Source organism: Chrysemys picta, chromosome 17, assembly GCF_011386835.1.
Source record: "Chrysemys picta bellii isolate R12L10 chromosome 17, ASM1138683v2, whole genome shotgun sequence".
Classification (NCBI taxonomy): Eukaryota; Metazoa; Chordata; order Testudines; family Emydidae; genus Chrysemys; species Chrysemys picta.
In genome coordinates this window covers 13,846,850-13,859,728 of record NC_088807.1, presented here as the reverse complement: position 1 = coordinate 13,859,728, position 12,879 = coordinate 13,846,850, and the positions used below count along the sequence as shown (strand labels likewise).

General features: G+C 52.0%; 1 protein-coding gene across 1 annotated transcript in view; it reads left to right on the top strand.

The window, feature by feature from the left end:
• Positions 1-12,879, top strand: part of LOC101938795 (butyrophilin-like protein 9) — a 104,683-nt gene that overhangs the window by 75,697 nt on the left and 16,107 nt on the right. Inside the window, exons 18-20 of the mRNA XM_065571464.1 lie at positions 9,498-9,518; positions 9,820-9,840; positions 12,139-12,159. Of these exons, the coding sequence (XP_065427536.1) occupies positions 9,498-9,518; positions 9,820-9,840; positions 12,139-12,159 (63 nt within the window). The remainder of the gene's footprint in view (positions 1-9,497; positions 9,519-9,819; positions 9,841-12,138; positions 12,160-12,879) is intronic.

Below are 12,879 nucleotides of genomic sequence, written 5' to 3'. Positions count from 1 at the left end.
CTATTTAGCTTACCAAGGAGAAGGAGTGACTTGATTACACTCCATATGTATGTAGACCGAAAACAAATAGTTGATAATGGGCTCTTTAGTCTGGCAAAGAACGGTCTAGCAAAATCCAATGGCTGGAAATTGAGACTAGGAAAATCAGACTAGAAATAAGCCGTACATTTTTTTAAGAGTGAGGGTGATTAGCCGTTGTAACAATTTATCAGGGGTTGTGGTGGATCCTCCATCACTGTAAAATTTGACATCAATTTGGAATGCTTTCTCTAAAGGATCTGCTCTAATGTAAACATGAATTGTTTGTGCAACTTCTCTGGCCCATGCTACCGAGTCCTTAGACACTACGATCTTCATTGTATCACTTGCTCCCTCACAGCTATTCTCCAATAAATACAGCTTTTGATATTTTAACTATCAGTTACCTTTGTTCTTGGTCGTATTATTACAAAAGGTTATTGCTATTGCTATCTTTAAAAATATTTTTTCTTTTTTAGGGGACTTGGAAAACAGAATAAGTAAGTCTGTGTCCTTTTTCTTCCGTGTGCTCTACTGCTTTGTAGGAGTCTTGTAGAATGAAAAGAAAAATCACTGATTTATTAGATGTCACCCCACTTTCCAGTTTTGGATAGAGCAGATTCGTCGGATAATTTTGTCAATAACTTATATGAGCACTTGCTGGTTCTGAGCAGGGCTACTTACGCAGGGCCAATATTTATGCTAATCAAGAAAGAAAGGATCTCATTCACCCTCTTCAGTTCGTAAGACAATGGACATATTCTGAACTGTTCTCTTCTCCTCCCCATTTTTATTTTGCAGAGCAACTCCAGAAGTTAAACTAACTCGTCTGTAGTTTCCTGGCTTGTTTTTATTTCCCTTTTTATAGATGGTGTGACAGGGTCGGTAGCTCACCGTTGTGGCGCCTCCTCCTGGCCGCTTCGGGGAATTAGTTTTGCGCCAGTAGAGCGCCCTCTTTGGGTGGCGTTCCGCCTGTCGTCTCGCCTCTGTGGGGTGCACGGACTTGCGTTGCTCCCGACGTCGGCGTCCTTTTCCGGAGCACTGCCCTCCGACAGTGTCCCTTTGTCCAATCACACCCCCTTCCGGGGGGGGGGGGGTAAACAACAGCCCCACACCTTCAAGTCCAGTTCTCACAGTCTAGGATCTGGTGTGGTTCTGACCGGCCGCTCCCTGCGGCCCGTGGCTGTGCGTGGGGTAGCACAGCAAACAAAGGGGGAAAAAAGGGGGGGGGGACTCAGGCCCGCCCACTACTCTGAGTCCCGGTCCAGAGGCCCTCGGGTGACAGTCTCACTGTCTTCTTTCTCCTTTCTCCTCTGACTATCCCTCTGGACCACTTCCCCAATAGCCCTTCTCTACGCTAGGCCTTCTCCTCTCAGACCTGCCGCCTAGCAGGCTATGGAGTAGGGCCTTCTCCCACTCACTCAGGCTGGCCTGCACTGCGCTGTCCGTGGTGCTGGCCTCCCAGCTCTGGAGACAGACCTTCCCCTCTGAAGGCCTGGGACAGACTGACTGCTCCTGCTCTGGGCAGCCTTTTATATGGCTAAGCCGGACCCTGATTGGCTGGCTCCAATCTGCCTTCTTATTGGCTCCCAGTAAGCCCTCTCCTGATTGGCCGCGCGTCTACGCAGGCGCCTAGGCCTGCCGCAGCCCAGTCTCTCTAGGTGTGGGGTAATCGCCCCACCACACACCCTCCCCCTTAAGAACCCTCCCGGGGGGGGGGGGTATCCTAACCGGCCTAATGGCCTAGAGCACGGAAAGCGACCTTTGTCCCGCAGCGGCTCGGCTTACCGGCTCAAAGTCTAGAGACTTAGCCCTTGTCACTGGGCCTTATGGCCTACTGGCCCCAAAGTCCCGGAAATTAGTCTTTGCCAACGGGCAACCCGGCTTATCCACCGTCTCAGCGGGGGGGTCCCACCGAAACACGCTGAGGCTTACCGGGTCCGACGTACCAGTCCGTCTCTTCCCTTAAGCTGCCTCCTATCGGTTCCGCTGCCAGAGTGTCCCACGGGTCTCCTGATTCTCCACGGGTCTCGTGGTCCACCGCCTCGGCTGGTCCCTCCCACCGTGAGGCTCCCTCTCGACCTGGAGAAATCGCAATCCTCGGCGGTCCCAGGAGTGTGGGCTGGTCCTCCGCCGGGGCTTCCCGCAAGGGTTCTCCTCCCACGGCCGTCTGTCTAGGCTGGGGTATGCTCCCTCCTCTCGCACTCTCTGTGCATTTGGGACACACCCCGTACAAGCGTGGCGAATCCTCTGCCGTCAGGGCTAACTGTTCAGGGCCTCGTCAGTTGGATGGGAGCTTGACTGCCCCCTTGCAGACCACCCCCTGCGCTAAGGATCCCCCTCCTTGACCCGATTCTTCACCCTCCTCCCCTAGCCTAGAGAAGAAATCGGCGTTAGTATGGGCCTTACCCGGTCGGTGGAGCACCTGGAAGTCGTAAGGCTGGAGGGCAAGGTACCACCGCATAATTCTCGCGTTCGTGTCTTTCATGCTGTGGATCCATCGCAAAGGGGCGTGATCTGTGATTAATTTAAAACTATTCCCTAGCAAATAGTAACGGAGGGCGTCGATAGCCCACCGTACCGCCAGGGCCTCTTTCTCTATTGTTGAGAAGTGTCTTTCTCGGGGGAACAGCTTCCGACTTAAATACAGTACTGGGTGTTCCTCCCCGTCTACTTCCTGGGAGAGTACTGCGCTTAGGCCGACTTCCGAAGCGTCGGTTTGTAGTATAAACTCCTTCGTGAAGTCGGGATGTCGTAGTACTGGTTCTTGAGTGAGCCGTTCCTTGAGTGTGTTAAAGGCTCGCTCGCATTGCGTAGTCCACTGTACCTGTCGAGGTTGGGAGTTCTTCGTTAGGTCTGACAGGGGGGCAGCTATAGATGCGAAGTCCGGTACAAAATGACGATAGTACCCAGCTAATCCCAAAAACTGACGCACTTGCTTCTTCGTCGTAGGGGTGGGTACATCTCTGAGGGTTTGTACCTTGCTAATCAGGGATGTTAGTTTCCCCCCTCCTACCGTGTATCCCAGGTAGGTCACTTCTTCTTGGCCTAAATGACATTTCGCCGGGTTAGCTGTTAGGCCGGCCGCTCTGAGGGCTTGTAGTACTGCTGCCAGGTGGTGTAAATGACTCTCCCAGTCAAGGCTATAAACCACGATATCATCTATGTACGCCGCCGCGTATTGGTCGTGGGGTTGGAGGACCTTGTTCATCAGGCGCTGAAATGTGGCTGCTGCTCCGTGCAAGCCGAACGGCATGGTTACGAACTGGAAGAGGCCGAAAGGTGTAGGGAAGGCCGTCTTCGCTCGGGAGTTTGGCGTCAGTGGGATCTGCCAATATCCTTTAGTCAAATCTAAAGTTGACAAGTACTTGGCTCCTCCGAGGCGCTCTAACAGTTCATCCACTCTTGGCATTGGATAAGCATCAAAACGAGAGATAGCGTTGACCTTTCTGAAGTCGATGCAAAACCGGGTCGCCCCATCTGGTTTCGGTACTAAGACGATAGGGCTTCGCCACTCACTCGTCGATTCTTCTACCACTCCCATCTCCAACATCGTCTCCACCTCCCTCCGGACGGTGTCCCACATTTTCTTGGGTAACGGTCGATGGTTGTCCGTCACTCTCTTCCCGGGGTCTGTGGCAATATGATGACTCATTAGGGTCGTCCGGCCCGGGCGGGCCGATAAGACATCTGAAAACTTCTCCACCATCTGTTGCAGTTGTCCTCTCTGTCTGGGGTCGAGGCCTGACCCCACCACAGCCGGTCCGGGGTCGGGAAGATCTCCTGCTAGGGGTCCAAGTTCCGACTCTGGGGTGGACGGGCCGATGAACATGGCTTCCCGGGTCTTCCAGGCCTTTAGGAGATTAATATGGTAAATACGGGTCTCTTTGCGTCGACCAGGTAGTCTGACCTCGTAATCGACTGGTCCCACTCGTCGGATCACTTCGTAGGGACCCTGCCATTTGGCCAGGAGTTTCGACTCGGACGAGGGCAGCAGCAGCAACACCCTATCGCCTGGGGCGAACTTCCTCCCTCTGGCCCTTCGGTTATAGAGGCGCTCCTGACCTGCCTTGGCCTGTTCCAGGTTTTCACGGGCGAAGGCCCCTAACGTTTGGAGTCGCTCCCGGAGCTGTAGCACGTATTGTGTGGTCCCAAGGACCCGTGTTTCCTGTGCTTCCCACTCCTCTTTCAGGAGGTCCAGTATTCCTCTGGGCTGCCTGCCGTATAGGAGCTCGAAGGGCGAGAACCCCGTCGAGGCCTGTGGTACCTCTCTTATTGCAAACAGCAGGGCCGGCAACAAGGTATCCCAATGTGAGGGGTCCTCCTCCACAAACTTCCACAACATGGCTTTTAGTGTACCATTGAACCGCTCTACCAAGCCATCGGTCTGCGGGTGGTACACCGATGTCCGGAGGGTCCGGATGTGGAGGAGGCGACATAGCTCAGCTATTAACTTGGAGGACACATTGGTGCCCTGGTCCGTCAATATTTCACCGGGTATCCCAACCCGGGCGAAAATCTTTACCAGTTCACCCGCAATGGTCGGTGCCGTCGCTGTCTTTAGAGGAACGGCTTCGGGATAGCGTGTGGCGTAGTCCACGACTACTAGTATAAAGCGGTTCCCTGTCTTGCTTCGCTCAAGGGGGCCGACGAGGTCCATCCCGATCCGTTCAAAGGGTACCCCCACGACTGGCATGGGTACCAGGGGTGCAGGAGCTACCCCTTTCGGTCCGGCTCGCTGGCATTCTGGGCACGAGGCGCAAAAGTCTGCCACTTCCCGGTGGATGCCTGGCCAGAAAAACCGGCGGGCCACCCTCTGTAGGGTCTTCTCGCGTCCCAGGTGTCCGGCCCAAGGGTTTGAGTGGGCTAAGTGGAGGAGGCCGGCTCGCAGTCTCCGGGGGACCAACAGCTGGCGGAACGTCTCTCGGGTCTGGGGTTCCTGCGCTATTCGGTACAGGCGGTCCTGCCATACCTCAAAGCGGGGGCCCTGCGGAGTCGGTACCGTTCCGTCCCCCTCAACAGCAGGGTTGGTGGCTTGTTCCCAGGCTCGGCTTAGGGTTGGGTCTTCCCGTTGCTCACGTAAGAAGTCCCCGTCGCGCTCTAACTCTACCCGGGCGTCCTCCACCGAATGGGGTCTGTCTACCGGACAACTCGCAGGGGTCTCCGCCGTCGAGGAGGTCCCCTCGCCGGGGTCATCCCTTAGCCTGCTCCCAAGCAGCCCCGTTCCCGGTGCTATAGTCCTGTCTGGTCGGGGCTTGGGTGGCTGATATCTCAGGAGGACCTCTCCGAAGCCGGGCCAATCTCGTCCCAACACCACCGGGTAGGCTAGCCTGGGGGCCACTCCTACCCGGAGACCCTCCTCTCGGCAGCCTACTTCCATCTTGACCCAGGCTGTGGGATACTGGCAGATGTCCCCATGCACACACTGTAGGTAGATCGGGGGCCCCGAAAGATTGAGATTTGGGACAAGCCCCTCTCGTATGAGGGTCTGACTACACCCCGAATCTACGAGGGCATTGGTGGGGTTCCCTTCCACCCGGACCGGGACTATCAACTTTCCTGCCCCTCTCTTCCGGGCCCGTTGTCTGGCCATCCAGGCCTGCCCGTAGCTGCAGTCCATAAAAGGGCAATCTCGCCGGAAATGTCCTTCTTGACCGCAGTCCCAGCACCTCTCTCGGGTCTCGGCCATGCTTGTGCCTCCTCCGGGGGGGCCTGTTCGCTCCGGGGGCTGTCGCTCCCTCCGAGTCGTCCCCGGTAGTAACTTGGGATGGGGTTCAGGGTTGGGAGGCCTCGGACGCCCATGGCTGTGGCCTGCCAGTGGTTCGGAGGCTCCCGCCCCACGAGAGTTTACCTTCTCTGCGCCGCCCTTGCGACCAAGGCTTCCAGCCGCTCGGGGTGGCACCTCCGCCCCCTCTGCCGACAAGTAATCCTCCATTAAGGCCACTGCTGCGGAGAGGGTGGCCGGTCGATGCCGTCGCACCCAGGCCCTCCCTCCCGGGGGTAGGATCTGGGTGAACTGCTCTAAGGCTACCAGCTCCGCCACCTGGGGTCCCGTCAGGCCCTCTGGGTCCAACCATCTCCAGCAGTGGTCCCGGATGCGTTGGGCCACGGCGCGGGGTCGGGCCCCCGGAGGATATTGTTCTTTACGGAGACGCTGTCGGTAGGTCTCTGGGCTAATGCCGGTATGGTCTAGGATGGCCGCCTTGACTCGGGCGTACTCGAGTGCTTCCCGGGGGTCGAGGCTCCGATATGCGGCCTGAGCCTGCCCCGTCAAATAAGGGGCTAGTAACGTGGCCCAATGTTCTGAGGGCCACCGGGCAGCAGTCGCCACCCGCTCAAATGTGACCAGATAGGCCTCTGGGTCATCCTCGGGCCCATCTTGGTGAGGCGTATCGGTAGGGCCCCTGGGGTATCCCCCAGTCCGGTTCCCATGGGGGCGGCAGGGGTGCCTCCTGCCGGCCGTAACAGTGCGGCCATCTGTTGCACCAAATGCTCCTGCTGCACCCGCTGCTGGGTGGCCAACTCTCGGAGGAGCTGCTGCTGATTCTCTTGGTGCTGAGTCATCAGCAGCTGCTGCTGAGTGGTCATCTGCTGCAGCATTTGCATCTGCTGCTGGTGCTGCTGGGCCGACTGCTCTTGCTGCTTCTCTAGCAGCCATTTTAATAACTTCTCAGCCTCCATGTTGGGGTTCAGCGGGTTACTCCCGGTTCAATCCCCTCACTCTGGACCCCTTTGGTGGGTCCGGGTCTGTACCCACAATCTGGGTCGACCGTCTGTCTGTGCAAGACACTGTTCTGGGCAATAGTCCGCAGTCTTGGCGCTGGCCCCTCGTATCAGGGGCGGACCGCTATGCCCGCATTCTCCACCACGTGTGACAGGGTCGGTAGCTCACCGTTGTGGCGCCTCCTCCTGGCCGCTTCGGGGAATTAGTTTTGCGCCAGTAGAGCGCCCTCTTTGGGTGGCGTTCCGCCTGTCGTCTCGCCTCTGTGGGGTGCACGGACTTGCGTTGCTCCCGACGTCGGCGTCCTCTTCCGGAGCACTGCCCTCCGACAGTGTCCCTTTGTCCAATCACACCCCCTTCCGGGGGGGGGGGGGTAAACAACAGCCCCACACCTTCAAGTCCAGTCCTCACAGTCTAGGATCTGGTGTGGTTCTGACCGGCCGCTCCCTGCGGCCCGTGGCTGTGCGTGGGGTAGCACAGCAAACAAAGGGGGAAAAAAGGGGGGGGGGGACTCAGGCCCGCCCACTACTCTGAGTCCCGGTCCAGAGGCCCTCGGGTGACAGTCTCACTGTCTTCTTTCTCCTTTCTCCTCTGACTATCCCTCTGGACCACTTCCCCAATAGCCCTTCTCTACGCTAGGCCTTCTCCTCTCAGACCTGCCGCCTAGCAGGCTATGGAGTAGGGCCTTCTCCCACTCACTCAGGCTGGCCTGCACTGCGCTGTCCGTGGTGCTGGCCTCCCAGCTCTGGAGACAGACCTTCCCCTCTGAAGGCCTGGGACAGACTGACTGCTCCTGCTCTGGGCAGCCTTTTATATGGCTAAGCCGGACCCTGATTGGCTGGCTCCAATCTGCCTTCTTATTGGCTCCCAGTAAGCCCTCTCCTGATTGGCCGCGCGTCTACGCAGGCGCCTAGGCCTGCTGCAGCCCAGTCTCTCTAGGTGTGGGGTAATCGCCCCACCACAGATGGGCACTATATTTGCCCTTTTCCAGTCTTCTGGAATCTCTCTCGTCTCCCATGATTTTCCAAAGATAATAGCTAGAGGCTCAGATACCTCCTCTCTTAGCTCCTGGAGTATTCTAGGATGCATTTCATCAGGCCCTGGTGACTTGCAGGCATCTAACTTTTCTAAGTGATTTTTAACTTGTTCTTTTTTTATTTTAGCTGCTAAACCTACCCCCTTCCCATTAGCATTCACTATGATAGGCATTCCTTCAGACTTCTCGGTGAAGACCGAAACAAAGAAGTCATTAAGGATCTCTGCCATTTCCAAGTTTCCTGTTACTGTTTCTCCCTCTTCACTAAGCAGTGGGCCTACCCTGTCTTTGGTCTTCCTCTTGCTTTCATGATCACTTTCACCCAAGCTGTCTTCTACTTTCAAATTCTCAATGAGTTCCTCCCTATTTGTTAAAATCAAGTCTAGAACAGCTTCCCCCCTAGTAGCTTTTTCAACCTTCTGAAATAAAAAGTTGTCTGCAATGCAGTCCAAGAATTTGTTGGATAGTCTGTGCCCCGCTGTGTTATTTTCCCAACATATATCTGGAGAGTTGAAGTCCCCCATCACCACCAAATCTTGGGCTTTGGATGATTTTGTTAGTTGTTTAAAAAAAGCCTCATCCACCTCTTCCACCTGGTTAGGTGGCCTGTAGTAGACTCCTAGCATGACATCACCCTTGTTTTTTACCCCTTTTAGCCTAACCCAGAGACTCTCAACACTTCCGTCTCCTATGTCCATCTCTACCTCAGTCCAAGTGTGTACATTTTTAATATATAAGGCAACACCTCCTCCCCTTTTCCTCTGTCTATCCTTCCTGAGCAAGCTGTATCCATCCACACCAACATTCCAATCATGTGTATTATCCCACCAAGTTTCAGTCATGCCAACAATGTCATAGTTGTATTTATTTATTAGCACTTCCAGTTCTTCCTGCTTATTACCCATACTTCTCGCATTTGTATATAGGCATCTCAGATATTGGTTTGATCTTTCCTCCCAGTTTTGTCCTGACCCTCCTTTCTCTCTGCCAATATAGCCCACACTCCCTCTCGTTTCCGACCCATCTCCCAGGTCTCCATGTTCCCCACTTACCTGTGGGCTTTATTAGTTCTGTATTTGGCTCTATTGCTGGAATACGGTGTGCAGTTCTGATGTCCCCAACTAAAGAAAGAAGTTGTCAAACTGGAGAGGGTTCTGATAAGAGAACCAGAATCATTAAAGGATTAGATATCATGTATGATAATGATAGACTCAAAGAACTCAGTCTATTTAGCTTACCAAGGAGAAGGAGTGACTTGATTACACTCCATATGTATGTAGACCGAGAACAAATAGTTGATAATGGGCTCTTTAGTCTGGCAGAGAACGGTCTAGCAAAATCCAATGGCTGGAAATTGAGACTAGGAAAATCAGACTAGAAATAAGCCGTACATTTTTTTAAGAGTGAGGGTGATTAGCCGTTGTAACAATTTATCAGGGGTTGTGGTGGATCCTCCATCACTGTAAAATTTGACATCAATTTGGAATGCTTTCTCTAAAGGATCTGCTCTAATGTAAACATGAATTGTTTGTGCAACTTCTCTGGCCCATGCTACCGAGTCCTTAGACACTACGATCTTCATTGTATCACTTGCTCCCTCACAGCTATTCTCCAATAAATACAGCTTTTGATATTTTAACTATCAGTTACCTTTGTTCTTGGTCGTATTATTACAAAAGGTTATTGCTATTGCTATCTTTAAAAATATTTTTTCTTTTTTAGGGGACTTGGAAAACAGAATAAGTAAGTCTGTGTCCTTTTTCTTCCGTGTGCTCTACTGCTTTGTAGGAGTCTTGTAGAATGAAAAGAAAAATCACTGATTCATTAGATGTCACCCCACTTTCCAGTTTTGGATAGAGCAGATTCGTCGGATAATTTTGTCAATAACTTATATGAGCACTTGCTGGTTCTGAGCAGGGCTACTTACGCAGGGCCAATATTTATGCTAATCAAGAAAGAAAGGATCTCATTCACCCTCTTCAGTTCGTAAGACAATGGACATATTCTGAACTGTTCTCTTCTCCTCCCCATTTTTATTTTGCAGAGCAACTCCAGAAGCAAATGGGTGAGTTTGCCTACTTTACTCAATAGTTAAGTCCACTGACCAAACTTTGTGTGACATGTCTTGGTTCCAACAACTTCAGCTTCAGAAGGGAAGCTATCATTGCATGCCCCGTGCATCTGGGAAATGGAGGGTCTGTGCAGATTACCCTCGAATCGTGGGATGTCTTCGAGCCGAGAAATCACTTTGCAAAGAAAGTCGGAGGGGTAGGGGTTCCAGGACAGTCAGACATGTGAGAAAAAACATGCACGCACTACAGGAACTGAACTGAACTGAACATATCCATTGAATGAAAAATCTCTGGATGGGGAATGTGGCAGGATGGAGTTGCTAGTGCTGTGCCTGACGTTGTAGTAGCTGAGGCCATGCAGACACTCCACCCTGTGCCTCAGGGATGGAGGGAGAAATGTCTTCCCCAAAGAGCTTCCTCCAAACTGGGAACCCACATCCTGTGCCTGACCTTGTATAGCTGAGGCCATGTGTGTGCTCTACTGCTTTGTAGGAGTCTTGTAGAATGAAAAGAAAAATCACTGACTTATTAGATGTCACCCCACTTTCCAGTTTTCGATAGAGCAGATTCCTCAGCTAATTTTGTCAATAACATATATGAGCACTTGCTGGTTCTGAGCAGGGCTACTTACGCAGGGCCAATATTTATGCTAATCAAGAAAGAAAGGATCTCATTCACCCTCTTCAGTTCATAAGACGATGGACATATTCTGAACTGTTCTCTTCTCCTCCCCATTTTTATTTTGCAGAGCAACTCCAGAAGCAAATGGGTGAGTTTGCCTACTTTACTCAATAGTTAAGTTCACTCACCAAACTTTGTGTGACTTGTCTTGGTTCCAACAACTTCAGCTTCAGAAGGGAAGCTATCATTGCATGCCCCGTGCATCTGGGAAATGGAGGGTCTGTGCAGATTACCCTCCAATCGTGGTATGTCTTCGAGCCGAGAAATCACTTTGCAAAGAAAGTCGGAGGGGTAGGGGTTCCAGGACAGTCAGACATGTGAGAAAAAACATGCAGGCACTACAGGAACTGATCTGAACTGAACATATCCATTGAATGAAAAATCTCTGGATGGGAAATGTGGCAGGATGGAGTTGCTAGTGCTGTGCCTGACCTTGTAGTAGCTGAGGCCATGCAGACACTCCGCCCTGTGCCTCAGGGATGGAGGGAGAAATGTCTTCCCCAAAGAGCTTCCTCCAAACTGGGAACCCACATCCTGTGCCTGACCTTGTATAGCTGAGGCCATGTGTGTGTTCTACTGCTTTGTAGGAGTCTTGTAGAATGAAAAAAAAATTCACTGATTTATTAGATGTCACCCCACTTTCCTGTTTTCGATAGAGCAGATTCCTCGGCTAATTTTGTCAATAACATATCTGAGCACTTGCTGGTTCTGAGCAGGGCTACTTACGCAAGGCCAATATTTATGCTAATCAAGAAAGAAGGGATCTCGTTCACCATCTTCAGTTCATGAGACAATGGACATATTCTGAACTGTTCTCTTCTCCCCATTTTTATTTTGCAGAGCAACCCCAGCGGCAAATGGGTGAGTTTGCCTACTTTACGCAATTCTTACTGACCACTGACCAAACTTTGTGTGCCCTGTATTAGTTCTAACAGTTTCAACTTCAGAAGGGATGCTATCATTGCATGCCCCATGTATCTGAGAAGTGGAGGGTCTGTGTAGATTACTCTGGAATCAAGGTATGTCATCGAGCTGAGACCTCACCAGCGGTTTGCAAAGAAAGTCAGAGGGATTGGGGTTCAAGGGCAAGGGGGCACGTGAGAAAATACATCCGTGTCCATAGGTACTGAACGTATCCATTGAATGAAAAGCTCTGGATGGGAGTGTGGCAGGATGGAGTTGCTAGTGCTATGCCTGACCTTGTAGTAGCTGAGGCCATGCAGACACTCCACCCTGTTCCTCAGGGATGGAGGGAGAAATGTCTTCCCCAAAGAGCTTCCTCCAAACTGGAAACCCACATCCTGTGTCTGACCTTGTATAGCTGAGGCCATGTGTGTGCTCTACTGCTTTGTAGGAGTCTTGTAGAACGAAAAGAAAATTCACTGATTTATTAGATGTCACCCCACTTTCCTGTTTTCGATAGAGCAGATTCCTCGGCTAATTTTGTCAATAATATGTATGAGCACTTGCTGGTTCAGAGCAGTGCTACTTACGCAGGGCCAATATTTATGCTAATCAAGAAAGAAGGGATCTCATTCACCATCTTCAGTTCATAAGACAATGGACATATTCTGAACTGTTCTCTTCTCCTCCCCATTTTTATTTTGCAGAGCAACCCCAGCAGCAAATGGGTGAGTTTGCCTACTTTACGCAATTCTTACTGACCACTGACCAAACTTTGTGTGCCCTGTATTAGTTCTAACAATTTCAACTTCAGAAGGGATGCTATCATTGCATGCCCCATGTATCTGAGAAGTGGAGGGCCTGTGTAGATTACTCTGGAATCGAGATATGTCATCGAGCTGAGACCTCACGAGCGCTTTGCAAAGAAAGTCAGAGGGATTGGGGTTCAAGGGCAATGGGGCACGTGAGAAAATACATCCATGTCCATAGGTACTGAACGTATCCATTGAATGAAAAGCTCTGGATGGGGAGTGTGGCAGGATGGAGTTGCTAGTGCTGTGCCTGACCTTGTAGTAGCTGAGGCCATGCAGACACTCCACCCTGTGCCTCAGGGATGGAGGGAGAAATGTCTTCCCCAAAGAGCTTCCCCCAAAATGGGAACCCACAACCTGTGCAGACCACCCAGTGCAGGCTCTTTGACAATCCCCCCGCAAAGGGAGTGCTGATAGTCACACAGGAATGTTTGCTAGAGCAGGAAATAAAACCTCGATATTCTGTCTTCTGGTCCCGTGCATTCACTATGAGAACAAGGTGATGGGAGAAACTGTCTATGGGAATGTGTCTATTTCATGAGGGGCAAAAATGGTTTTGGATGTAAAAAGAACAAGAAAGAACTGTCTCAGTAGAGTCAGAAGTTTCTAGTTCCTCCGTATTAAAAAGCAACACTG